This window comes from Prionailurus bengalensis, chromosome E2, assembly GCF_016509475.1.
Source record: "Prionailurus bengalensis isolate Pbe53 chromosome E2, Fcat_Pben_1.1_paternal_pri, whole genome shotgun sequence".
NCBI classification, from domain to species: Eukaryota; Metazoa; Chordata; class Mammalia; order Carnivora; family Felidae; genus Prionailurus; species Prionailurus bengalensis.
The window spans coordinates 62,039,887-62,066,891 of record NC_057352.1 but is presented as its reverse complement, the minus strand read 5'-3'; the positions used below and the strand labels follow the sequence as shown (position 1 = coordinate 62,066,891).

Here is a 27,005-nt window from a genome sequence, read left to right as displayed (position 1 = left end):
TGGCACGAGCACTGCCCCCCCCCCCCACCATAGAAGACAAAAAGCCCAAACCCCCCAGGAACCAGGCACATGATGGAACACACCAACTCCCCCCCCCCCCCACCCCGGCCCAGCTTTATGCCTTCTGTGGACTCCACCTCCCACTCTCTCCGCCTGATGGAGAACTCCAAAGGGAGCAAAGGCTCCCAGGACCACAGGGTGGTGCCACGGCCAGTGGGGGTGGTCCCAGGACTCACACTGTGGCTGTCCATCACCAGGGACCAGCTTCTTGACCACCCTCCACATGTGGGGGCACCGACCAAGAGTCTGTCGTGGGAGCAGCCTTGTCCCCCGCCTCTGTGCCGTCACACTTCAGGGCTGTTAGTATTTCCAGCTCCACAAATGAGGCCTTTGAGATGGACGCGCCCTCCCCACCCCCACCCACCCCCGGCCTGAGACTTCAAAGGGCCTGAGAACTGGACAGCCTCTGGCGGACAACCAGTCTTCTTCCTGGTGAGGCCTCGAGACTCCCCATCTGGTTCTGATGTGCCTGTTGAGGACTTCACGGGAGGGAGACAGTCAGCGTGATTAGTTATGGTTGTGAGGGGAAGGGTCTAAAGGAAATCACAGATAATCCCCAAGGCCTCTTATAGCAACTCCGACCTCCAGTGCCCCTAAGGGAAACTGAGGGACGGCCAGGGGACAGGTGGTGGACACAACTGTCCCCTCAGAGCACGTGTCAACATGAGACAACGTGCCTGACCCACACGTGAGGAGGCTGTTAAGGGCAGGAACCCCTCAGTCGTCGTGTCCCCAGCACCGAGCGCAGTGCCAGGCGCACGCAGGCTGACAACACGCGAGCATTCGATGGGTCAAGGAGCTCCGTGTGGGGGCTGGGGTGCAAAGTCCGGTGGGATACCTGTGCCTAGCCGTGGCCACAGCAGGAGGTAGGGGTCACTGACCACCGGGCCCAGGCCCTGCTTCCTTCACAGAGGTTACCCCCCGAGGGCTGGCTAGGGGACACGGCCGCATGAGCAGACATGTGGGGCGTGTGGCCCGGTCCCCCTGACTCTGGACACGGCGGGGGGGTGGGTGGGGGTGGGGGAAGGATCTCGGGAAGGCCTGGCTCAGGGCTGGGTCACAGTGGGTTCTTTGAACTCAGGGAGGGGAATGGCTTCTGCGCCCACCCTGCAGTGTCCGCGCCAGAGACCCTGAGGTAGGGTCTGGCTTGGTGGGAGAGGGCACAACATATCAGCCCCGGGAGGAGCCGATTCACGCTCACCTGGACACGGGGTGGCAGGTCGAGTCTTAGAGCGGATGTTCAGACGTGAGACCTGGCTGTCTTCTTGTCTCCAATAGAAACAAAGAACTGCAAGTAATAACCTAAACCCAACCAGCCTGGCTGAGCACTGATGAGCTATTAGTCTCTCAGGACAGCAGGCCCAGAGGTGAGCAGTTTCATCACGGGCTGCGGCCAGCCTCTCTCTGCTTCACTACCCCTAGGACACTGGCTCTTCATTTTGGAGGTCACCGACTCCTGGTTGCAAAATGGCTGCTGCAGCTCTGGACATCACCTCCCCATCTGGATGTATTTAAGGCTGGAAGAGGCAGGGTGCCAAGTTCTCCTTGCTTGCCTGTCATTTTCAGAGAACAAACCCCTTCGTGGAGGAACCCAGTAGACTCTTGTCCTATAGGCTGAAGCTCACCGCAGGACACCCTAACAGGACACCTGTGCGTCCAGGACAGTCTGGGATGATCTCACACTCAATCCCACCTACCGAATCCGGTTATGGGGACAAGGAATGAAGACACCAACACATCTGTGGGACACATGCCCTGGCCAGGGGTGTTCAAAGCAGAGGCTTCTGTTCACCCACAGATGCTGGGAACTCCTGACAGGATAACCTCACGGATGTCCCCAACAGGTGACTGCACAGTGAGGCCAGGAAGAACGCTTCCTAGGAAGAGGGACTTCCTAGAAGGCAGGCCTCCGGACCAGGGCTCAGAAGACACCGATCCTGGCCCACCCAGAGCACACCAGCAGTACCCCGCCCACCCGCCTAGTCTGCTGCCTACAAGGGTGGGGATCAGGGCTGGGAGGGCACCCAGCAGCCAAGAGCACCCAGCTCAGTGCCCTTGGCCCTTCCACAGCCAGTCAGGCTCCTGAGTCAGAGGCAGCCCTATTTGGTAGCAAGCTGTCAGGCGGGCCAGGGCCAGGACTCGCCCCGGTGATGAGCCCTCCCCCATGCCGTGCTCACTCCCTAATCAAATGCCCCCTAGTCTCCGCCATGACGTTCTCCAGAGCGGCCAGAACAGCCTTTCCAAAGCCTGCATCTCAGCCTCCCTCCAGCTCGGGGCTGCCCTGAAGTGTCCTAATAAAACCACTCTGTCAGCGTGAGCAGATTCCGCACCTGTGGAGCCCAGCCCAAGGACTCCGGTGTCAGCCCCTACGGCTCCCAGCCAGCCTGTTCCACGTTCCCGGGGGAGGGATGGGCGGGGGGGGGGGGGTCGGGTCAAACACTGGGGCGTTCTCAGCAGGGACGCTGCACTGAAGCCTGTGGGACCTCGTCTCTGCTCTGTGCCCCAAATCGTGGAGGGGCAGGGTGGCAACGGAGAGAGCTCACACGGAGCCTGGGCGTGGCTGTGTGTGACCGTGGGTCATGTTCTCTCCTGGGAAACCTCGGGGGCTGTGCGGATCCAGGACCCACCTGCCTCACACTGGGCACTGACCCCAGCCCCGGAAAAGAAGAGCCCAGGCCACACACAGCGTAACCCACTCACATTTATAGGAGACACAAAGGAGGAAGGCGGACAACACATCAGCATTTCTACTCCAGGGAACCGGCCAATTCCGACCGGAACAGCAATCGGGAACATAATTGTACAGCGTTGGGGTGCGGCATCTACGCGGGCTTAGTCCCACTCCCCGTCCCCCTCGGGGTTGTCCTCACGAGCCGCCTCCACGTCGTGGAAGTGAAAGTTGGCCATCATGTCTCGCACGGCCAGCATCAGCCTGTTCAAGCCTTGGTTGTGGTTCAGACCCCCAGCCCCTCCAGCCTCCAGCCTCTCCCCCTGCGGCAAGGAGACTCGTCTGAGCAGGGGTTGTCCTGGGCCCTGAGGCCCAGCGCTCCCAACCCGGCCTGCCCAGGACCCTGTCGAGAAGAGGAAGCCCCCAGACCCAAACGCGCGTGTCTAACAAGACCAGGCCCCAGCACGGGGTCAGGGAGCCGCGTCCGGTGGAGGGGCCGAGGTGGTGGTTATCGTCAGGCGGGCACGTCCCAGCCTCCCGAGCAGGCCGGCCGCTGGCCCCAGCAAGGCTCTCTACCCGTGCACAATCAGTGGCCCTGCCTGAACCCGCCCGGCCGACACGTGCCCACGTACCTCCATGGTGTAGTTGGGCAACAGCGACCGGAAGAAGAGGGCGATTGTGTTTCCGTGGCTGACAGGACTCAGCCTGGAAGAGGAGGAAGGAAGGTCAGCAAGCGCCCCCGAGGGCGGGGAGGGACAGGAAGGCGGCCCGAGCCCCAGCTGGGACACGGGGTTGGACCACCCGGACTCCTGCTCAGCTCTGGGTGGGCAGTGGGCGCCCAGAGGTACCGGTGAGGGCTGCTTAGGCCTCCCGGGGAATGGCGTCCAGAGGCGGTGGGCCCTTCGGGAGCCGGCTGGTTGAGCCGAGCAGGGAGGAGGGTCACTCTTGAGGAGAGCTGTGCAGGGGTGCAAAGGGGTCGGTCACATCAAGGGAAGATGCCAGGGTGTGCTGGAGAGTGCCCCCCTGAGAAGACGCCACGCTGTAGGCAGCTCCAGCTGGACTTTTAAGGACCGGCAGCCTCTGCTGGGCACAGCCCTTCGGCCACTCCTCAGGTCGGGGCGACAGTGTCCAGCCGGTCCGCTTTCTTTCTGAACCTTCCAGTGTCACAAATTCCTGACTGTCGTCTTACTCTACTTACAAATTCAACCGGGAGCTATTTCCCTAGAAGCACGTAGTCTAACTGTTATAGCACAATTCAGTCAAGAAAAAGTGCTTCAGGGGCACCTGGGTGGCTCAGTCGGTTCAGCGTCCGACTTCGGCTCAGGTCATGATCTCACGGTCCGTGAGTTCGAGCCCCACGCCGGGCTCTTTGCTGACGGCTCAGAGCCTGGAGCCTGCTTTGGACTCTGTGTCTCCCTCTCTCTCTGCCCCTCCCCTGCTTGCACTCTCTCTCTCTCTCTCTCTCCCTCTCTCAAAATTAAACATTAAAAAAAAAAAAATCCTTCATCCTACATAAGGTGCTCTACTGAGATCTGGAAACCACACGCTTTCCCGAAATGGGCAAATCTGTCTGTGACTTCCACATCTACCAGACTGTGCTCAAGGCTCTTGGTAAGTCAATCACTCAGCTTTAAAGACTAGAGGAGAGGAAAAAGAAGCTAGTGCACGATTCAAGGCTAACCACTGTCCACAAATCCACTGCAGACTTGGGCTCCGCTGTGCTCTCACCGCAGCCCTCCTGGCTTGGCTGTGTGGGTCTTCTTTACTTCTGGGAACGTGCCCTGTGCCGTGCTCCTTGCCAGGGCCTTTGCACGCGCCGACTCTTCTCATGTACCAGCGACATTCCCTCCCCCTTTACTGGTCGAAGGTCTATTATTCCTTCACACAGCAATGACCGCGGCCTTCTCGGAGAGTCATGTGCACCAGAAGTTTCTCACTGCAGTTTTGACTCCACATTTAAGCCTCGATCCCGTAACGAACGTGTGTCCCCACTGCCCTGTGAACGCTCCATGAGGACACAGGGAATGCCTTCCTCTTGCTTCCCACCGTTACCTCCAACGCCTGCTCTAGAAGCTGACCCAAAAACGCGCCTGCTGTCGACAAAGGAGTGGAAGCACACGCCTGGCAGAGCTGACCCGCGACCCCAGACCGCACCGTCCTCTGCGGGCCTGTGTCTGCGGGAGGCAGTGAGCCCTAAAGCACTGACCTCAGAGCTGTACGAGAGCAAAGGAGCAAAGCGGGAGGCGGAGAGGTACCTCTCTGGCCTGACGTAGGAGTAGATGGTGTCCAAAGGAGGCAGGGGGTCAAAGCCCATCACAGACTGCGTGGTCACATCCTTCAAAGGGAAGCAGACCTGCCGTGAGCCCCTGCCTTCCCCTCCGCAGACTCTCAGCCAATTCCAGCCCGGACCGGCCTCTCTGCTAGGAGTCCGTCGGTCAGACAGAAACGGTCCCCGGCCGCGAGGCCATGCGTCCCGTCCTAAGCCACCGGGTGAACGGGCAGGGAGAGCCTTTCTTCCACGGGGACACCCACTCTGCCCGCTCAGAGGGCTACAGAGGACACCCGTGGGCAAAAGTGTGTGTGCCGTAGGGAAGGGACAGAATCATACGGTCACTTGTGTCAGGAGCCCCACTTTAGCGCTACGGGACGCAGGCTCCAGGGCCCCGAATGGCTGGGTCACTGCTCTGAGCCCTGTGAGGTCACAGCTCCACCTCTCAAATCCCTGGCTGTGAGGGGAAGGGCCCGGCATGTGACAAAGCTCCCACCCCCAACCCCTCTGCCTTACCGGGGGGAGGGCGGCAACGGCTTCCTTGACCTCAGACAGGACCACGTGGCGGTGGATGTTTCTGGGCGCACGCTGGTACAGCACCTTCCGCCTGGGGCCGGGAGTCAAGCGGCAGCACGTGGAACGGAGCCCGCACCGGCCCTGCTGCCCCGTGTGTGATGGCAGCACCCGAGCAGGTGGGCCTCGTCCTACGAGGATCCTGAGGCCGCCTGCCGCCCTGTCACCCCTGGCCCCAAGCCCACCTGCTCTCACATGCTTCCACCGCAGGGTCCCCGGAGTCCACCGCCCGCAGAACCTCGCGGACGTTCTCCTCCAGCCAGCTCATGGTGGCCGGCTCCTTCCAGAGGAAGTGTGACCTTCCGAGGTACAGGCTCACCAGCTGGCTCAGGGCAGGGGGCTGGCTGCGGGAGAGCGGAGCCCGTGAGCAGACTCCACCAGGGCGAGGCCTGCGTGCACCCGCCGGCGCCTATGGGCAGCGTCCGGCCCCGTCCAGCAGCCGGGGGGGACAGGAGACCGCCCGGAGGGGCTGCCGACCGGGGCAGGCAATCACCCGGAGTGGGGCGGGGGCACACACAGCGGTTGCTTTTATCCAGGGTATGTGTTTTTTAAGAAGCACAAGTTCTTTGGGGAGCCTGAGTGGCTCAGTCGGTTGAATGTCCGACTTCGGCTCAGGTCGTGATCTCACAGTTTGTGGGTTCGAGCCCCACGTCACACTCGGTGTGCTGACAGCTCAGAACCTGGAGCCTGCTTCAGATTCTGTCTCTCACTCTCTCAAAATATTTACTTTTAAATATATTTTAAAAAATAAATAAATAAAAAAGTATGAGTTTTTTAACAGCAACATAAGATAGAAAAAGAGTATGCACGTGCACGCACAGAGACGCCGCAAGAACCGCTGTGGTTTACAAACAGGGTCTGAGGGTGGCTGGCTCCCTTACTGCACGTTTTTCTGTCGTTTTCTAATGAGAAATTTGGAAAACATAGCACGTGCCATGCAGACGCATGAACCACGCTAACAAGTGTAATGATACTAACCCCACCCCGCAGCTGTGGGCACAGTGGGCCCCGTGCCCTGCTCACTCCTCACCAGGAAGGCTTGTGCTCTAGGCCGCAGGCTGCTCACGCACCGGCCGGCTCTGTGCCTGACCCTTGAGGCGATGCCCCGCCTGGACCCGAGACCCGGCCACCCAAGTGGGACAACATCCAGCCGCAGGAGTCTCGAGCAGAGAGCACCTGCCAGGCCCCTCCCAGTAGCGGGGAGAGAGCAGTGACAGCCAGACTCCCAGGGTCTGCCCCCAGGAGCGTCCCCACGACTCACACACAGGTGGGCACTGTCCTCCCAGGGCCCGTCGGTCTTTACCTTATCTCAGCATCCGGTCCGAAAAAGCTGTGAGTGGCGACAGCGGCGTCTGGCCGCACGCTGCAGTACTCGAGCAAAGGGAGGAGGGCTGCAGAGAAAGCAGGGCCCCCATAGGCACGGTGACACCAGGGTGAGGCCAGTCTGCCCACACCAGCCTCTGCCACCTTGGAGGGGGTCGTGCGTCCTGCTGCCTCCCAGTGGCCCGGTCTGCATCTGAGGGGTTACACCCGTGCCCCCCAGGCACACGCACAAGGCGTTCTAACCACTGACATCACAGTCTCCCTCCGCAGGCTGGTGGGGAGGCCGGCCTGCAGGGTTCAGGCCTGGGGCAGAGCCTGTCTCTCTCCCTGAGCAGCAGTGGCCTCCCCACCGGAGGTCACCTGGAGAACCCTGTCTTCCGAGTGACTTTACAGGCGGCTCATGCCCCGATCCCACACAAACAGCCGGTGCCCACGAAGGGCCTCGCCTCGTAACTTCACGCACCTTGATGGGAAAGGGTCGGTTGTCCTACGGCCTGGCCAGGCAGCCCCGTGTGAGCACGGATGGAGCGGGGCGGGGCCTGGACACACAGGCAGAGCTTGAGAACACTGTCCAGTGGGCGCCCCGAGTAACATGGGCCTCAGCCCTGCCCTGGCTGCCTCCTCAGACCCTCACCATGCTTGTGTTCTCTGTGTGTTCCCCAGCACCTGGTACTACCTGCCACTCTCCCCGCCCAAGGATGTGAGCCCCAGGAGCGGGGACCCTGGTCACCTCCTCTCCCGGCCTGGGACGCAGCAGGCTCACTGAGGTTAAGGGGTCACCTCAAGAGCCTGGGCTGCCCCTCCAGCTGGGGGCTGGGGGGACAGCGTGCCTAAGTCCCCACGGCCCGTCCCCGGGACTCGGCCCTCTGTGAAAATGCACGTGGTAGGAGTACCGCACTCCAGCGGGACCCTGACAGACCGCACAGCTCTGTCTCCACACAGACACCAGCCCACTACTCCAGGATGCCTGGAGGTTGTCTGAGCAATCCCGGACAACCCTGTCTCCGAGTTATTCAACCCAGTGAAAGATGGGATTTGAGGACAAGAACAGAAAGCCGGGGCCCCTCCTGCACGTTCTGCTAAGAACCAGCAGCTCACTTCTCTCTCTAGAAAATACCACACGGTGGCGCCTGGGTGGTTCAGTCGGTCGAGCGTCCACCTTCGGCTCAGGTCATGATCTCACGGTTTGTGGGCTCGAGCCCCGCATCGGGCTCTGTGCCGACAGCTCAGAGCCTGGAGCCTGCTTTGGATTCTGTGTCTCCCTCTCTCTCTGCCCCTCCCCCGCTCGTGCTGTCTCTTTTTCTCTCTTAAAAAGAAACTTAAAAAAAAGAAAATACCACACCTTCAGGAAGTAAGTTTTTCTCAGTCAATATCAGAAACTTATCCTGAAGCCCCAAGACACCTGAACGCCAAAGTCGCTTCTGACTCATTTTCTGCTTTTGAACTGTAACTACGCCTTGTCCAAAAGCCCTGAAGACACGCCCTTCTGTCAGTGGAGTGTGTGCGCTGGGGCCCGCCGCACCCACCTCCAGGGAACATGGTGAGCGCCTGTCGGATCAGGAGAGAGGCCTGTTCCCTCGCAGAGCTGAGCTCCTGCTCAGGGAGGTCTGCTTGCTGACTCAGCAGAAAATAGGCCAACGGCACAGAGAAGGCAAAATTCGGGAGCTGAGACAGGTTTCGATGAGCCTGAAAGGGGCAGAGACACAAAACCTGGAGCTCTACTGTGCAAAGACAAAAGACTCAAGACCCACAGCTGCTCCAGAGTCAGTGGATGCGCCCGCGATGAACACAAGTGTCGCGCTGGCATCCCGTCACTTGGCATGAACGAGAATTTTGTTACGTCTGGGGGCTTCCTCGGGGCAAAAAAAAGCAAAAGGCCCCGGGAGGGTAGAAAACTGCCTGGGATGGATGAGAGGAGGGGCCTGGGGGGAAGCGGAGTCAGGTGGGGTCACCGCCAGACGCCCGCCCTCGTGACGGGCTCGGCTCTGAAAGCAGCCAGCCTGTGCTCTGTCTGTCACAGCGGAAAACTGAGTGAGTCGGGCCGGCAACGAAGAACGTCCCTCCTGCTGCCAGGACCCGATCAAGTCTGCTCTCATGGCCGAGCACTCTCCTTGCCTTTCTCCACACGGGTAGGGAACAGACAACACGTGGCGTGCCGTTTCCTCCGCTAAAATGGGACCATGGTCTCCACGGTCATATAAACTTTCTTCCTCAGCCCTGTTGTGGCGGGATGGGGGTGCTCCAGGAACCTCTGTAAACCAGATCCCCAGAGGCGGGACTCCTCGGCCAAGCAGCCAAGCGACACAATTCAAATGATCTACGCAGTCATTTTTCGATCGCGCACCAACGCGCGGTGACAGAAGATTCCAGCTCGGAGACCAAGGAGGTAAGCTGTCGATTCCCTGCCCGCCACCCCCGCCCCTAACGGTGGTCAGGTTCACACGTCCCAGGACAGCAATGCCCAACAGGAACACTCGTTCTCTAGCAGCCAAATTAAAGAGAAAACAGGTGAAGTTAACGTTTACTAATGTTCTATTTAACCCAAATTCCTAAAATAGCATCACTTCCGCACGAGATCACTATGAAGGTCTCATGCCCAGTCTCAGCCTCGACGTCAGGCTGGAGGCAGAGCCCGTCTGCAGGGGAAACGGGCGGCAGTGGAGACAAAAAGGGAGGAGCACGCGGGGTGTGGCCAGAGCCTCCCCACTGCTTCGCGGAACCGCCCTGGGGCGCACAGACCCTGGACGGAGAAAAGCAGGGCGGGGGGCGGGGGGGGGGGGATCTGGCCCCGCGTCACGGCGCACACGCACGCCTACCTCCCACTCCTGGAAGAGGCGGATCAGGTAGTCGTAGTTGCGCGCTCGCAAGGCCAGGTGGTCGATGAGCAGCAGCATGCACAGAGGGTCCTCGTCCGGCTCCAGGCTTCCGGAGGCGGCCCAGGGAGTGGCGGGGGAGGGGGAGGCGAAGGGAGACAAGGGGCAGAGTGGGCCGGCGTGGACATCCACGGGCCCAGGCCGCGAGCACACAGGCGCCAGAGGCAGGCACCCACCTCAGGATGAGCTTGCAGAACTCCAGCGCCGTGCGGGGACAGCCGCGCTTCTCCAGGAAGCTCATCTGCTTGTAGAGGGCCAGGTAGAAGCTCCTAGATCCAAGACAGTTCCTCGTGAGCCAGAGCGGCAGCCGCCAGAGCCGCACTGCCCGGAAGCCTCGTCCAGCACCGCCGCTGCCCTCTGCTCCTTGGCTGCGCTGGCCATTTCCCGCGTGGCCTAATCACCGCGAGTGTTCGCAAGTGTTCCTGTGTCTGCAGAGAAGGTGACGCTCTGCTTGTTGTTTGTGGTTACGTGTGTGTCCGTGTGGAGAAAAACCAGCTTATCTGGGAGTTGCGACCATCGTGTTTTTTGTTTCCTGCTGTTCGCTTCAGAGGACAGGTCAACATCTCCTACTGTAATTACCACCTTAATTTGCCCTCAAACCTCAACAGTTGCTAGGGGCACTGCTGCTGGATGCATCCAGTTCTGGGACTTGAAGCATCCTGGTAGGCTGTTACTTGCATCAATAACCAACACCCTGCCTGTAGATGTTAGTATTTTATGACCTGTTTCTGGGAACTAAGAACTTAACTGGAGAGACAAGACTAACACAAACAAAACCAGACAATCTGTGCAGTCAGGATCAGCGTGCCCAGGCTGACTGCCAAGGTGTGGAGGGCGTCCAGTGCTGGAGATGACCACAGATGCTGGAGGCCGTGAGAGCGAGGGCACCGGACAACAGAGGACCCTCCCCCCCCCACCCCCCCGCAGCCCCATGAGGGCAAGAAGCCAGGGGGTGAGGTCAACAGGGAAGCCACCGTGGCTGTTCGGGCTCCATTAGTGAGGGCTGGTGCCAGAGTGGGGCTTGGCGAGAAGACTGGCACCCAATCCTGACCGCTTAACACCGGGAACAGGATCAAGCCAAGTGAAAGCAGCTAACTGGCTTAGGAACTGGAAGGTATGGCTGCCCGCAAAGCATTCCAAAGCATTCTAAACTCAGGTGGCACAGATCCTACTGTCCACACATACAAGGAAAACACAACTGCAGCCCCCAACATAGTGGAGTCGCTTATCAGACTCACTTGTAACAAGGACAGAAGTAACCCCGGGCTGGCCCAATCGGTGTGTCCGTGAGCCCAGCCATCCTGCATTCAGGTTGTACACAGTGAGGTGCCCCAGTGTGAGCTGGCAGGTGGGACGCCTCGGGGACAGTCCTCTGCCGTCTCCCGTTGCAGGACAGCTTCGACACACCTGCCACCGTGAAACCCACCTGTTCTCGGGTCTGCGGTAATCCAGCCGGCAGGTCCCGCTGGTGAGACTGAACAAGGGATGAAAGGCACACTCCATGCTGTAGAGCGCTCTCTCTGCAGGCCACACAAACACCAGGGGAGGGGGTCGGGGCCACTGTGTGGCAAGTGCAACCTCACCACCACCACCACCCCCCCCCCCCGCCCCGGCTCACAGAGAAAGCTCTCAGAGGGAGGAGGTCACACGGCAAGGGTTTGGGAAAAGGCGGCGCACCACAGATGTGACCCTGGGGATCACCGAAGCCACTCTGTGCGTTTGCTTCACCCACAGACCACTTGTCGGCCCCAGGGTTGTATACAAGCACACGTGCTCACAACACCCACAGGCACACGACCACAGCAGCTTGTTCACGCGATCCAGGAAGTGGAAACGCGCCGAGTGTCCCCCACATGCCGGCAGGCACACAAAACATGGGTCTGTCCACACTATGGAGCATCACTTGGCCGTACGAGAGGGGAGCTCTGAAGACGTGAGTCACAGGATTCCACTCACAGGCAATGTCCGGAACAGGCAAATGCACAGAAACAGGAAGCGCACCAGGTGGCCAGGGGCAGGGGGTGGGGAGGCGTCAGGTGACGGGCAAGCGTTCTTTTAGAGGTCACGTAAATGACCTAGAATCGGTGGTGACAAAGCTGCACGACTCTGCCAGAACCTAAACACCAGCGAGTCATACACCATCAATGGCAGCATCGTAAGGTCTATGAACCGTACCTCAAGAAAGCCGCTGTTTAAAAGACACCCTGGCAAACCCTGTGTCCCCGCCATCGCTTTATTCAACGCCTGTGCTCCGCCAGCGAAGGCGTGTGCGGGTGCGGAGGAACAGCAGGGCGGGGTGCCCACGCGCCCCCTTACCTACGAGGTCTCGGGCCATCTCCTGATCCTCCTGAAAGCGGCAAGCATCGCTGAGCTGCAGGAGCGAGTCAACGTGGTACGGGCTGGTCTGGAGCAGAACCTGCGAGGAGGGGGACACTGATGGGGCAGCAGGTGTTGCCCCTGGACCGGCGAGGCCCCAGCCCCAGGCAGGCCTTTCTCTCAGGCACGTAAACCTTGTGAAAATTTTACCAGCGGTGGCATCCACGATACCCTCACCTCGAACCAAGCTCATAACCAGGCCTGTGGTGGGAACCGGGACCTCTGTGCCCCGGGACCCCCATCTTTACCCTCTGCCACCCCCCCCCGACACAAGCAGCCCTTGGAAGATGAGGCGAGTCCTCGGAAGCATCCTGCCGTGGCCCTCAGCCCCCATGACCCGGGCGTATACTGGAGGTGAGAGGAGCCAGGAGGGCAAGGTGCTTCCGGGCGGAGTGACCACAGGCTGGGCCCCAGGCCCGGGGCACCCTGGGTAACTGTGGGGAGGGTGTGGGCTGGGCGCGGACCCTCTCGTGGGGACACACGCACCACGATGTTGTTGGGCTCCATGGACTCCACGGCGGCCAGGAACTTGTGCTGTGTCTGCTGGTACTCCTCACTGTGCTCAAACGCAAAGAAGGAGAGGCCTCTCTTGGACTCCAGCAGCCGCATCGACAGACCTGGGGAGAGTGCGGCGTCAGGCCCCGTGGCGTTCCTGGACAGGAATTTCTGCGTGCACCCAATGTGAGTCCCTGTCACAGCGTTTGCTCTCCCAGGATGCCTGGGGCTGACCGCCCACGGCTCGGTCCACACCGGCACCACGTCCCATCTACGCCTTTCCTAGGAAGATGTCCCCCCCGCCCCGCCCCGCCCCCGGGGGTGTGGATCGATCATCAATGTCCCAGGACAACAAACGTGAGGACACACACGGTGCCACCCCCATGGCATCTGGCTGGGCCTAAACGCGGTTGGAGCCCAGATCCAGGTGGGCATGGGAGACCGTGCAGGGGCTGCGGCCAGGCCTCTGAAGCAACGGCGATCCACACCCCACGAGTGGACGGCCTTTCTCTTTGTGCCACGTGTTGGGTAGAGGCCCAGTTTCTTCTGAGGAACCACTTACCTCCACAGAACAGGGGAGTGGTTCCAGGCTACCCTCGACCCAGTCCCTTCTGACGGCCCCACCACAGAGCCAGGAGCTTTGTCTGTTCAAAGTGGCTCGGGGGCTTCTGCCAGCTAAGTGGGGGTGTCCTCACTGCCAGCACACAGGAATCACGCAGAACCCCAGAGACACAGAAGCAGGGCGTGGCTGTCACACGCTCCCATCAGAGTGGGCACCCCGGCCCCTCCCCTCTGTCCCGCCCGACCGGCCCAAGGGCTCTAGGATGCTCCTCCTTTTGGTGTCGTGATGTCAACCACAAGCACACAGCAAGCCTTTCTGCACTGTGGCTGTTTCTCTTCAGATACGCGTACTTATTACATGGCAACAGAACATAAAATACCACGCTTGAAAGATGAACTTGATTGCCTCCCGTGGTACAGTATTCACAGGAAAAAAGAAAAAGGTAGACAGAAGCTGCATTGAACCGTATTTGAGAAAACACGCAGCTGGCCTGTGTTGGGGGGTGGGGGGCCCTCCGTCCTCCAGCACGAGGCCGGGGCGCACGCTCACACGCCCGCACGCTGGCTCTGCCGAAACAGGGCAGCGGCCCGGCCCAACGGGCGCAGATCCTCGCGGCCCGGTGCCGGCCCTCACCTGGTTTGGTGTACCGTGGCCAGGTGCTCTTGGGGGTCGTCAACCACGTACACTTGGGGTACACACGCTGCCGCTGCCTCGGCCTGGGGAGAACGGACACGGTCACGGCTTCATCTTCGCTGCCTGACCTCTGAGGGACCTCGGAAGCAAAACCGCGGGGAGGGGAAGGGAAGGGCACGGACAGGGCGGAATGCAACAGCACTGACAGAACGTCAGCAGTGCCCAGCCAAACTAAACGCCACATCTACGTAACCAAACAACCAGAGACAGAAAGAACCGGAAGTTTTTGGGTCTAGCAAAATGGCAGGAAAGAGAGGTAAAAAGGAAACAGAAGTTGAAAACCAAAAACAGAGAGGAGGAGGAGAGCAAGCCTGTGGACGCGATTCCCTGGGGGCCGGGCTGGACAGATGCTCCGCTGGCTGAGCACAGAGGGCAGAGGGCAGAGCTCTGTCGTGAGGCGGGTCCTCTCCTCGCCTCTCAAGACACCAGCGACGCAAGAACAGGATTTATTTGAAGAGGGAACAAGGGGAACCACGGAAGGAACCGGTGGAGGGGGGGGTGGGCATCAGGACACTGACACCAACACACTCCTGGGTGAGAACGAGCCAGGCAGCACCAGTGGGCAGCAGGGGAGGGAGGTTGAGCTCCCCGAGATGTGGCCCACAGACTGCCCTCATCCCTCAGCCCGGTGCTCCTGCCTCGCTGGGCGGGGATGTCTCCGGCGGTACCAGACCGCCCCCCGCAAAGCGGTGGTTGCAGGGAGGCGTTTCTGCTCCGTCACTGACGCTTTCTTTCTTGAGCTGAGTAACGGGCATGTGGACATGTGTATGTGATTCTGTGTATTTTCTCGATAATATGAACCATTTCGTTAAGAAAATAAAGATGAGTAAGAATCTGGCCTGCATTACAAACAGGGTAAAAAAGCAGGTTTCTTATCCCACCAAGAAGGCAAAATGCAGGAGAAAAAAACACGGTGCCTCAAAAGCACAGTCATAGGGGCACCTGGGTGGCTCGGTCGGTTAAGCGTCCGACTTCGGCTCAGGTCACGATCTCACGGTCCGTGAGTTCGAGCCTCGCGTCGGGCTCTGTGCTGACAGCTCGGAGCCTGGAGCCTGTTTCAGATTCTGTGTCTCCCTCTCTCTCTGCCCCTCCCCTGTTCATGCTCTGTCTCTCTCTGTCTCAAAAATAAATAAACGTTAAAAAAAAAAAATTAAAAAAAAAAAAAAAGCACAGTCATAGTCTGAAGAACACTCAAATGACTACCTCTAAAATGTTGAGTGTCTGGCCCTGAAACTTTCGCCAGGTTTATTTTTGCTTCTCAACCGGCATCAAAACCAACGTGAGGTTTAGAACCTGGGATAAGTCTGATCTTTGTCCACTTAACACTTCTTAGCGGTTGGCATCGTGCGGTAGATGCAGTAAGAAACGCTCTGTGCACGAAGGCCCGTTGGCAGGACTTTCTGTAGGAGGTGTGGGTGTTCAAGTTTCCAGATGCTCCAGCACGGAGCCCAGTTCTGACCGGGAGCTTGGTAGGGTGTAAAGAGGAGAATTAACTGGATATGCAGAACTGCCTGGTCTATGGAAGCCCAGGGACAGCCCGGCCCTGCAGTGAGCTGTCCGCACAGAACAGAGAGGAGGCAGGGAGGTAGGTGGGGGAGGCTCTGCTGGGGGCAGCAGGGGGCGGGGGGGGGGGGAGACAAGAGCAGCAGGAGGGCGAGTATGCCATATGCGTCTGTCATAGGAAGCTTTCCGAGAAAGAGCTGTGCACAGGCCATCTGCACGTTCTGAGACGGCCACCGGACAGGGACAATCAGAAACACACTGAGTGTGTCTGCACACAAGGGGTACGAGGGAACCGTGGCTTCTCAGGGAAGCCTTCGGTGGGACTTAAATTTTTAAACAAATCAATACCCTAAGAAGTATAATAATACTACAAAAACAATAAATGTAATTACATTAAGTACCATTTGCACAGAAACAAGACCAGGCATAAGTGTGAAGAAAACGGCAAAGACAGGCCAAGCACATGCAAACAAGTGGAGCTAGGCTGGGGAGAGGCACGACGTTCAGACCAAGAGGAACATTTTATGCATTTATTTATTTTTTAAGTTTCTTTATTTTGAGAAAGCACAAGTGGGGGGGGGCGGAGAGAGGGAGAGGGAGGGAGGGAGGGAGGGAGGGAGAGAGAGAGAGAGAGAGAGAGAGAGAGAGAGAGAATCCCAAGCAGGCTCTGCACTATCAGTGCAGAGTCTGACGCTGGGCTCAAACTCATGAAACGTGAAGTCATGACCGGAGCTGAAATCAAGAGGCAGATGCTTAAGCACCCGAGCCACCCAGGTGCTCCCCAAGAGGAACATTTTTAAGCGAAAATGTTTTTCATCAATATTCCACAAGAAGACATAAAGTCAGAAACCCCTGTGTCCTGAATAACCTAACACCAGAGATAAAACCAAAAACCATCAGCAAATAACAAGAAAAGTCCTCCACGTGTATATTATGACAGAATCTAAAACCCCTAACTCTACGACAGGTCAGAGGAGGCAGAAACACTCAGGCGGTGGGTAGGCTAAGGCACACAGGTATCTGGAAGGCAGCGGAGAGACTTGGTGCTAACACCACAGGGGAATACCCATTCCTGTGCAATTGCACTAGAAAAGACCACACGGACGCAGGGAGAGTGCGGCCAGCACACAAGCCGGCACCTGTCCCCGGGGCGAGGGCATTCCCCTCGTGCACCGGGCGTGAAAATGGTGCCTGGAATCCAACCATGAAGAACCATGCGGTGTGAGACGCCAGCAGAGCCCTGTGGTTCCGGGGAACAAGGAGTGTGTGCAGAGGGGCCCCGGAGAGGGGCAGCAAGCTGTCCTGACTGGTTATCTTCGGGGCTGTCAGAGGAGACAATTCTGAATTGCCTCAGTTTTTTCTTTTATAAAAAGCATTTAATTCTACATTTAGAAAACACACGGACAGTACTTGAAAAGACAAAGCCTCTGCCGGTGTGACAGCTCCTGGTCAGAACGGACTCGGTGCTGGAGCGTTGGGAAAGCTGAACACCCACACCTCCTACAGAAAGGTCTGCAAACAGAGCATTTCCCCCTGGGTTTACCACTAAGAACTATTAAATTAACAAAGACCAAACTGATCCCAGAACCTAAACCTCGTGTTGGTTTTGCTTGCTAAGAAACAAAAATGAAGTTGGCCAAGATTTCACGGCTAGAAGCTCAAAATTTCACGACTTCCAGAATCCCTGCAAAACGCTGGCTCACAGGCTAATAATAAAGGCAGTGTGAGGGTTGGAGCCCAATGGCCATCAAAAAGGTCAACCACCAACTTCTCCCCAGCCCCCTTCAGATCCCTCAGAACCAGAAGTCCTTAGGGTTTCCTCCTGTAAGGCCCTTTGCCTAACCTCCCCCAGGGTCTAACTGACCTGGAGAAACTCCCTCCCCCTCCCCGAGGACCCCCTCCCCCTCCCCAAGGGTCTAACCCATCCGGAGAACCTCCCTCCCTTCCTTGGGGACGAAGCCAGTGTTGATCTTACCTTTGTTCCCCCAGGACAGCTCGAGCACCGAAATATCTTTTCAGTTCTGTGTCTGGATTCAAGTGTCTAGAGAATTGAACATTTCACGAACAGAAATGAAACTGAGTTCTTCTACACTGAATCTGGGAATTCTGAAAGGTCACATAAAACCCAGCAGAGAGAACAGCTATTCTGGCAGGAAGACAACCGGCAGGCCTCCTTCAAAACCACGCTAACCTGAAGCAGAGGCAGCCGGTCCTGGGGCCAAATCAGAGCAGCCTCAGACCGGCGACTAGATCAAGGTGTGCTCACTGACTCAGGAAAAGAGATGGCTTTTTAAACACTGGCAACAATCTCTTCAGTAGGGACAGGCTTTTCATAGGCATCTATGAGGACAAGACAGGAATAACCTGTCCCAGGATGACCTCTGACTTCAGCACCTTCCGAGAAAAAAACACTCCCAGAGATCTACAAAGCTAAGTGATGGGTCCCTGGAAACAGAGGGGTCTCCCTCGCCTTCTGTCCTTGCCCCTGCTGCCTCAATGTTTGGCGATAAACCTACATCACTTTTAGATCAAGACAGTAAGTTTCCTTCTTTTTGAAATATTACCTTCCCTTTGCAAAGAGGCTCTGTGTCAGCCGGGAGGGGGACGGGCTAACCTGTGCTCCACATACAGGACGTGCTTCTTTGAGCTCAGGGGAGGCGGGCCTGGGCGGCTTAAACCACCGCCATCCTCAATCCTCTCCAGGATGCGATCAATATCTTCCAGCCCGTTTTCCTAAAAGCCCCAGAAGAACATCTTCATCACCACACAGACTTTATTTTAAGTGTAAGATCAACAATAAAACGGTTTTCACAAAGAAGCAGCATTCTCTTGGGTCTGCTTCCTGAACGCCGCACTGCACACATATTTGGAAAAAAAGGAGAGGTGCTTCGTTAGAGGAAGCTCAGAACCGGCGAGATCACAGAACCAGAAGGACTCTTGAAATGACCGAGCCACAGGCCTACACTGCTCGTCTCTCGGATGTGCCCGCCAAGCTCTTCAGGTGGGACTTGGGCCGTAACTGCCAGTGACAGGCACAGAGGGCCACAGCCTCCTCAGGACACACAGAACCGGGTGACGAGGGCCGCAGGCGATAATGAAAACAGATTTTCTGACAACCGACTGGACCTGGAGGCTTACACCTCAACATCTGATTAGTCCATCAGCACTAGAGAAAGGTCGGGGCACATGGGCAGTCCAGTGACAGAGGCTGCACCATCCAGAGAGCACCATTTCAGATGTCACCAGAAAACAGAAAGCACAGAGGGAGGTCTGACCCTCAAGGAACAAAGTGAACAAACACGAGTGAGATTTGGTAAGTGACCTTCCCTGACCCCCGAGTTAGACTCCTAACGGGAAGGAATCAAAATATCAAATGAAAATGAACTGCCCTGAGAAACAGCCAGATGCACATACCAGAATTTCTCCTGCAGTGTTTTTCTTATTTTTCTGTTTCTTTTTCTTCTTTCGGAGTTTGCCACTTATATTAGACTAACAAAAGAAGCACATTTTAGTCAAGGAAAGAGACAATAAAATCTTACATGCTGACAACTAAAGCAGCAAGCTACAGAGGGACACGGGAACACAGGCTTGGGTCCCCTCCCTCCCACCCTGAACGTCCTGTGAGCTCACCTGCTTCAACAACACAGACCTCCCACTGGCCCACAACTCTGGTTCCCTCCAAGTTTCTCCTTCCTGACAGAACTCGTGGCTTCCCAGGACCTCAAGACGCTCACAGGGTGTGAAGCATCCACCCACCTGCCCTCTGCCTTCATCTTTCACTTTGCCAACCACTCTCCCTGCCGCGCTCAGCCACCCTGGAGACTGGGACCCCGCACTGCACTCCCCCACACCCTTGGTGCCTCTGCCCGAATCGCTCTCGCCCCTTCACCTGGCCACCTCCTTCCCCGCCACGTGAAGCACTACACCACCCCAAGCTCAGGCAGGTGCCCCTCTCTACGCCACGAGTCAGGGTCCCTCCAGCTGCACTTGTCTGTCCTCGTCTGTCGCTCTCTCGACCAGAGGCCCCAGGAAGGCAGACTTGTCCCCAGAACCCGGCAGGCTGACAAAAAGCACTTACTGAGTAAACAAGCAAAAGATCTCCTGAGGGACCCTCTCCCGCACTGCCGTCGTGCACACCAGCCACAGCCCAACGCTAACCTGACCTACGTACTTCTTCAAGGCACGTCCACCCAGGGTCTTGACCACCTGACCAGAGCTCCAGACACACAGTCACAAAAAACACAGCCCCTGGGGAGGGAGGAGCAGACCCTCCCAGAGTGTGGAGGCCACTCTTGTGCCAAGAAAACTTGACTCGGGGACGCTGTGTGGGGCCTCCTCGATGCCCACAACTCGTCTTGAGGGTGTCATGCAAATCTTATCAGGGGTCCCAAGGAAAAGTGGGGACGACTGGGACCCAGAAAACGACAGCAGAGGGTGTATGTGGCTGGCACCTCCTAGTCCCCACACCTGCTCTGGGGGTGCTGCTTTGCCAGCCACTTCTCCAGCTTTCTTGGCATCTGCACCTCCACTCTGGGATCTCCTTCTGTTCCCTGTGAGCAGACACTCGGGTCTCTCCCCATTCAGCACTGGTCCCTCCTCAAGGTCCTCAATGTTTATCTGGAAGACAGATGGGAGAGAACAAGGGTGTTACAGGTGTCCTGGTCACAGATCCCATGGTGATACTGAACTGTGTTAGAGACAAGAGAGCAGGACAGGGCGGAGGTGGGGAGGGGAGGCGGGGAGACACGTTCAGGATCACCCTGAGGTCACAGGAGGAAGAAACGTAAGTCTGTGTGCCTAGCAGAGCCGTACTGCTCACCTTCTGAACAGCTCTGGTTCACGGTTACTTTAGTCAATAAACTCCAGAGAATGCTGGGCACCGTGTGGCCCCACGGGGTCTCTGTCTTCAGAGGGGACATAATGAAGAACCCCCAAACGTCACAACTTACCTCCCTTATGGAACAGAACCCTAGCACAAAGATTCGTATATACATTTGTTCTGTCGATGCATTAATATTCTTTCCTCCTACTGGAGACACTAGGTAGCTCATCTACAGTAGCAGACAGGAAAAGAACCTGGGGGAAGAAACAGTACCCAAGGACTGACCTACCTGGAAACTCTTCCCTGATAAAAGTAACACACGATAATAAAAATAACTCAGGACAGAACCTTACATAGTAGCGAAAAGGAAGGATCCACACATGCACACACTCCCGCACACACTAAACACTCACACCCTGGAGGCGAGACAGGGGCAGGGGTGGGTACAAGTTACAGGGGAAGTTCTGGCCCTTTAGCCAGTCAATGAACAAACACATAAAAGAGGTTAGCAGGAATACTAACTATGCTTCGTAAACCAGATGAGATGGGACGGACCCAATCTAGTACAGTGAAATACACAAAATACACAAAAATAAAACTGTATGTTCAATTTAGAACCTCTGAAAAATATAAAGCTAAAAAATAAAAATAACATCTATTTTTTTTATTTACTTATTTATTTGTTTGTTTGTTTATTGAGAGAGAAAACACGAGCAGGGGAGGGGCAGAGAGAAAGGGAGAGAGAGAATCCCAAGCAGGTTCAGTATCGTCAGCAAGAGCCTGACGTGGGGCCGGATCCCACGAATGGCGAGATCATGACCTGAGCCAAAATCAAGAGCTGGACACTCAACCACCTGAACCACCAGGCACCCCAAAATAACATGTTTTAACCCCCACAACCCTGAGACAATTTCTTGTTAAACTTGAGGTCACACCGCAGCCGGTGAGTTTTTCAGTGATGGTTCTCTTTTGGCCTACCGTCTCAGCTGGGAAAGTGTCAAAGAAAAGAACACGGGAACAAATTTTTGTGTCCTTTGGTTTTGCTTTCTTTACCAATGGAGCCTACCAAGGACACAACCCAGAAGTACGTGATGCCAATCTGTCTGCAAATCCATATCTGACTCACACATGCTCGACTTCTAGCACAACAGTTTCTGTCCCCACGTCGCCGATACTGTGGGGACTCCTACTGCAGACACCTTCTCTTGAGTGGTGGCATTGTAAAGCCAGAGGCCCATGTGTGGTCTGGTTGGTTTGGGTGTTGGAGCAAAGGAACAAAACTAGAACGTGGCCTCCTGGGACATTTCCTCTGAACAAGTGGGGGAGGCACTGGGGAACGGGCACCTACACTTCCCCCGGTATTCCACAGAATTCTACCCCTAATGCCTCTAGTGAAGCCGGGTGCTGGTTTACTTCAAGTCACGTCCGCTTCCTTAAAAAAATTTTGTAAGAAAAATTTTTTTTGAGACAAAGAGGGTGCATGCACACGCAAGAGCAGGGCAGGGTCAGAGGGAGAGGGAGAATCTTCAGCAAGGTCCGTGTCCAACAGAGAGCCCGGCTCAGGGCTAGGCCTCACTACTGTGAGATCACGACCTGAGTCAAAATCAACTGCGCCACCCACGTGCCCCAATAATTTTTTATTTTATTTTTAAGTAATATCTACACTCAGCATGGGGCTCAAACTCACAACCCCAAGATCAAAAGTCACATGCTCCACTGACTGACCTAGCTAGGCGCCCCACTAAGATATTATTTTTTGAGCCCCTTCTGGAAACTTGAGGTGTTCGGAGAAATTCAAATGCGTAAGCTCTATGCCAAGCTAAGCTTCACCTGAAATATTCTGGGTCTGTGCGCACATGTGCAAACCTCCAACGATATACATACTCAGTCTTGTTTCTTTACTGGAAACAGTTGCTAACTGCGCATGATTCATTGCTATTTGTATCAGCAGGCACCAGCACTCAAGGACTCTCCACCCACCATCCTGAGGTAAATCTCATTTGGTATCCAAAAGCTAGTACTTTCATCAGTTTCACGGTCTCAAATGGGTAACAATTTCAAGAGGTTCTTGTTCACTACACACATATTCTCTGCTATTCCACGGGGATAAGGCTTGATCCATACTTCAATAAACACCGGGTGGGAATTTCGTCTTTTTCGGGGGGAGGAGCACGGAACTGGAGTATAATTTACGTGGCTTGAAACAGACGCACAGTATGAGTTTTGGAAACTGCATAAGTATGTAACCCACACTCTTACCAAGATGTAAGATGCTCCCATTACCCCAGAAATATATGCCTCCTACCATCTCCAACTAACATTTCCTGCTGACTCCGGCAAACATTGCTAAGATTTCTTCCACCAGAGATGGCCTGTGCCTGTCTTAGAACTTGGTGCAGAAAGCGCCAGAGTATGCTTTCTTTTGTGTCTAGCTCCATTCACACAGTGTAATGTGTTGACGCTTATCCTGCTGGTGCCTATATTATTGGTCACCAGTACTCCTTTGTGTGGACGCGCTACGTTAGCTTACCCATCAGGCAGAGGAAGTCGCTTGAGGGTCTTCCCATCTGCGGCTGTTTGGATGAAAGCTACTGTGTGAGCGTTTTTGCAGAAGTCTCTTTGGTAAGTATGCAGAGGTAGAATCACTGGGTTGGAAGACACAAGATTTATGTTGAGGGGCGCCTGGGGGGCTCAGTGTGTTGAGCGTCCAACTTTGGCCCAGGTCATGATCTTGTGGTTTGTGAGATCGAGCCCCGCATAGGGCTCACTGCTGTCAGCGCAGAACCCCCTTCAGATCCTCTGTTCCCCTCTCTCTCTCTGTCCCTCCCCTGCTTGCATGGTCTCTCTCTGAGAAAAATTACTTTAAAAGTACTGTTTCTGTGGGGCGCCTGGGTGGCTCAGTCGGTTGAGCGCCTGACTTCGGCTCAGGTCATGATCTCACAGTTCGTGGGTTTGAGCCCCACGTCAGGCTCTGTGCTGACAGCTCAGAGCCTGGAACCTGTTTCAGATTCTGTGTCTCCCTGTCTCTCTGCCCCTCCCCTGTTCATGCTCTGTCTCTGTCTCAAAAATAAATAAACATTAAAAAAAAATAAAAAAAAAAAAAAACCACAAAGGATCAAAATCAACTCGATATCAAAGATGACACATGTTGAACACCAACTCAAAGATCACTGAACAATTTCAAGTCCTTATTCCAGCCAAACAGCAGCAGCCTAATCACCGAAACTTATTTTGGAAGAAGTTCGGTTTTTTATTTAATTTTACAACTTAGATGCTTATTTCAATTACTTTCCAGGCATGACCATTATATTGAACATAAAAACAGAGACATATACACATACAGTTAACCCTGTAACAACACAGGTTTGAAATGTGCCAGTCCACTTATATGCAGAATTTTAAAAAAGAGAGAGAGATGATTTCTAATCTAAAGCCAAAACAACAACAACAACAACAACAACAACAGCAACAGCAACAGCAACAGCAACAAAATCACCCAAGGGCTAGTTGTCAGGATAAATCCATGAACTAACAACGAAGAATGTCTCCTGCTCTGCTTCCCTCTCTCCAGGAGAGCACTTCTAAGTGCCCCGGAAAGGCTTCTCAGTAAACCACTTCAGGTCACATTCCTACCGTGGTTTTCAATTTCATTCAATACCTACATTTGCAGAGCGCCGTCTGCCCAGTATGGGCTAAAGGCGACACACGTTATTACTTCATTTATCACTCATGAAAATCCCATGAAGTGAGATCATCGCCCAGAAACAGGGAAACTGAAGCTTATGTTAGATATCTTGTCCACGTTCTCACAGCTATGAAGAGATGGGGCTGGGATCCAAACCTAGGTCCTTCTGACTCCAAAGCCTGTGCACATACATTCTGGCTGGAGACAGTACATGCTGGTCCGCTTAGAGGAAATGCTAATTCCTGCGGTAAATTTTCTGCATACCTGGGTGCCAGACACAGGGAGCAGCAAAGTCTCTGTTCCCACAAAGCTTCTACTTCATCAGAGAGCAAGGAAGGAAAGTAACACCAAATAGAAAGGACCAAGAGAGAATCTGTACGGTATGTTCTATGATAGCTGCCAGGGAATACTGAGAAAGAACAGAAGAAGGGGAATGGGAATGTGCAGATAACTCCACTTTGAAAGCAGGTAGGAAGGGTAGGCAAGACTGAGAAGGCGTCCTCTGAGCAAATCCTGAGGAAGGAGAAGTGAGACACGGGACATCTGAATACACGGTGTTAAAGGCAGAGGAGACAGCAAAGGGGACAGGTCACTATGGCTACAGCAGAGCGAGCAAGATTATAAGGAAATGAGGTGGCAGAGCTCATGGGATAAACGAGACCGGCGTGGGATCATTGGGGGTTGTGAAGAAAGGAGGGCTGAGGTCAGACGTATGTGTGACTGTAGCTGCTGCATTCAGACAGGTGACAAAGGCACAAGAAGAGAGGGACTGGGCCGAAGGGTGACGGTGATCCAGGCCAGAGGCAACAGTCCCCACCCAGGTGCTACCGGCTTCAGAATGGTCTCGTATACTGTTGAGAGAAAGAAAGATCAGGGATACCTTCAGGTTGCTGGCGTGGACAAAAGGAAAAACGGAGATAGAGAAGGCTGGAGGAGGCAGAAAGAGCAGTTAACAGTTGGACACACTGGGTGTGAGATGTCTGTGAAAGGTCTAAGAGGTGACAGACGTTGAGTTGGAGGTATGAATCCCAAGACCAGGAAGGACATCTGAGCTGGTGACACCAGTGTCAGAAAGTGGAAGGGAACACACAAACAGCAGAGTCCTGAGCAGGTACAGACCTTGAGTCCCTCTGACATGATGTCATGGGGAGGTCCACATCAGAATTCTTTTCCTCCATTCACACAGGTAAGCATCTGCCATTTTTTTCATTTCTCCCAAACACTCTGCCCCCCTGTCCATCTACCCTCCTTTCTTCTTCAGCAGGAACATTAACTTTGCTTCAGAGACAAAAACCATGACATGGTTAAGGGTACAAATTTTAGGTCAGAAAGCCTGGGTTTACTCTCCAAGTGTCACTTAGCATGTCATTTGCACAGGGGGGACTACAAGACCTCCTTCCCAGACTATGAGAATCATATGATGCAGCAGCAGCACCTGCAATGTTCAATGTCCTCCAAAGAGCAGCTGTTGGTGTTAAGGGATAAATCTTGGGGATATGGGGAAAGAGAAAGCACAAGCAGATAAAACGCCCGTGGAAACGGCTGCCTACAGTACAAATTGATTTCAGCCCGTGGACAAGTGAGATGAGAAGGAAGACTTCAGTATTTTGAGAGAAGTCAGAAAAGTGGCAAATTTATGGACACGTGATGTGACGGAAATACTGGGCAGACACAACTGGCCGTGTTTCCAACTGTGGGAGCTGGGAGATGAGCACGTGAAGGTTAATACTGCTTTTATTTTTGTACCTGTTTGAAATTTTTTATGATAAAAATGCCAAAAAGGAAGAAAGAAATGAGAAGAAACAGGTAGCGGGGAAGGAGTTACTTTTCATCTCGGAATCGGAACAAGTGGAGGGAGACTGGAGAATATGAAGAAAGCGCTTCGTCCCAACTCCCCCAGAGACTACAGGGTGAGGCTGTCTCTCACCTTAAGAGGGAAGGTCAATAATCTCTAAACCAATCTCCCAGACTGCAAGCCCACACGCCCCACACGCCCCGCCATCTTGTGATGGGTGTCTAACTTGCCAACTTTCCATAAAGCAAGCAGCAATCACAAGACCAAGAAAGAGTCACTGGTTTCTCCATGATCTTCAGACCCACTGCTGTTTGTTCAACCACTCGGGCACACCGAGGAGAGGATACAAGGTGAGCAAAACGGACACGTTACCCGCCAGAGGTCAGAGAAGCAAGAATAAGGCGATGCGCGCACATGCCAGAGTACAGACTGAGGCCAGCTAAAGAAACGCCGGTGGGCGTTTACTCCTCACTTCACATCTACGGTGTCATTTCTGTGGCAGACACTTGCTGTGGGTGCAGAGATGAGCTAAACACCATCGCAGCTAATGCAGCGATGAGGAAAACACCAAGTCCTGGGTTGTGAGAAGTAAACAAGAATGTCAGCAATGGCCCTGCAACAGCTTAACGTAGGCAATGTTCGGTCCTGAAATACAGCGCCCAGACCTGGGGACGTGAGGCCCCGCCCACTGTGATGCGGACCCGCCCCTCTACGTCAAGACCACGCCCACCCTGCAGCCCAGACCCCCGACAGCCCCGCCCAACCCGCCGTGGCCCCGCCCACCCTACCGCCTGCTCCACCCACTGGCCCCTGGCCCCGCCCCCACCGCAGCCCAGACCTGTGTGCCCCGCCCCCTGACGTCACGACCCGCCTGGCACAGCACCCCCTCCCACCACCCCCACCCCAGGCAGCCCCGCTTCTCACCAGCTCGAACCGGTTGTTGACGCAGACGCCTTCCTTCCCTGCGCCCCGGGGGCGCCGGCCGCCTGTTCCCCGCTTTGGACCTTCTTCTTCCGCATCATCGTCATCATGGAGGGCAAACTGCAGGGCACCGGGCCCGAGGGGCTCCTGGCCGCGCTGTTCCCCCCTCAGCCTCCGGAGGGCCCGGCGCGACATAGGACCCAACGGCCGCTGACGTCCGGAGACCGGGAGAAGGAAGAGCCGAAAAGAGAACGACCGGCGCGCCTGCGCACTTACGGCGCGCTGGCGCGAGCCCGAGCTCTGGCGTCTGCGTGCTGCGGTCCTCCGGAACTTCCTCTCCGCCAACAGTGGCATCTAAGAAAGTGCGGGCGCGTCCGGGCGAGTTCT

The 27,005-nt window shown here is 55.6% G+C and overlaps 1 protein-coding gene across 4 annotated transcripts; it reads right to left on the bottom strand.

Moving 5' to 3' along the window:
* Positions 1–89: 89 nt before the first annotated feature.
* On the bottom strand, positions 90–27,005 carry TCF25 (transcription factor 25). Of its 4 annotated transcripts, XM_043599956.1 has the most exons (19): positions 26,622–26,982; positions 19,863–20,012; positions 18,810–18,884; positions 18,010–18,128; positions 17,371–17,436; positions 13,833–13,915; positions 12,629–12,759; positions 12,083–12,182; positions 11,193–11,286; positions 9,943–10,035; positions 9,710–9,815; positions 8,420–8,579; positions 6,874–6,961; positions 5,756–5,914; positions 5,514–5,604; positions 4,984–5,063; positions 3,361–3,433; positions 1,262–1,324; positions 90–539 (listed from the first exon to the last, which is right to left on the bottom strand). In XM_043599956.1, the coding sequence occupies exons 1-18, from the start codon at positions 26,970–26,972 to the stop codon at positions 1,301–1,303; spliced, it is 2,043 nt and encodes a 680-aa protein (XP_043455891.1). In that variant the 5' UTR covers positions 26,973–26,982; the 3' UTR covers positions 90–539; positions 1,262–1,300. The 4 variants fall into 4 exon arrangements, with proteins under 4 accessions (XP_043455891.1, XP_043455889.1, XP_043455890.1 ...); XM_043599954.1 differs by lacking the exon at positions 90–539 and having other exon boundaries at positions 576–1,613; positions 26,622–26,983; XM_043599955.1 differs by lacking the exon at positions 90–539 and having other exon boundaries at positions 576–1,324.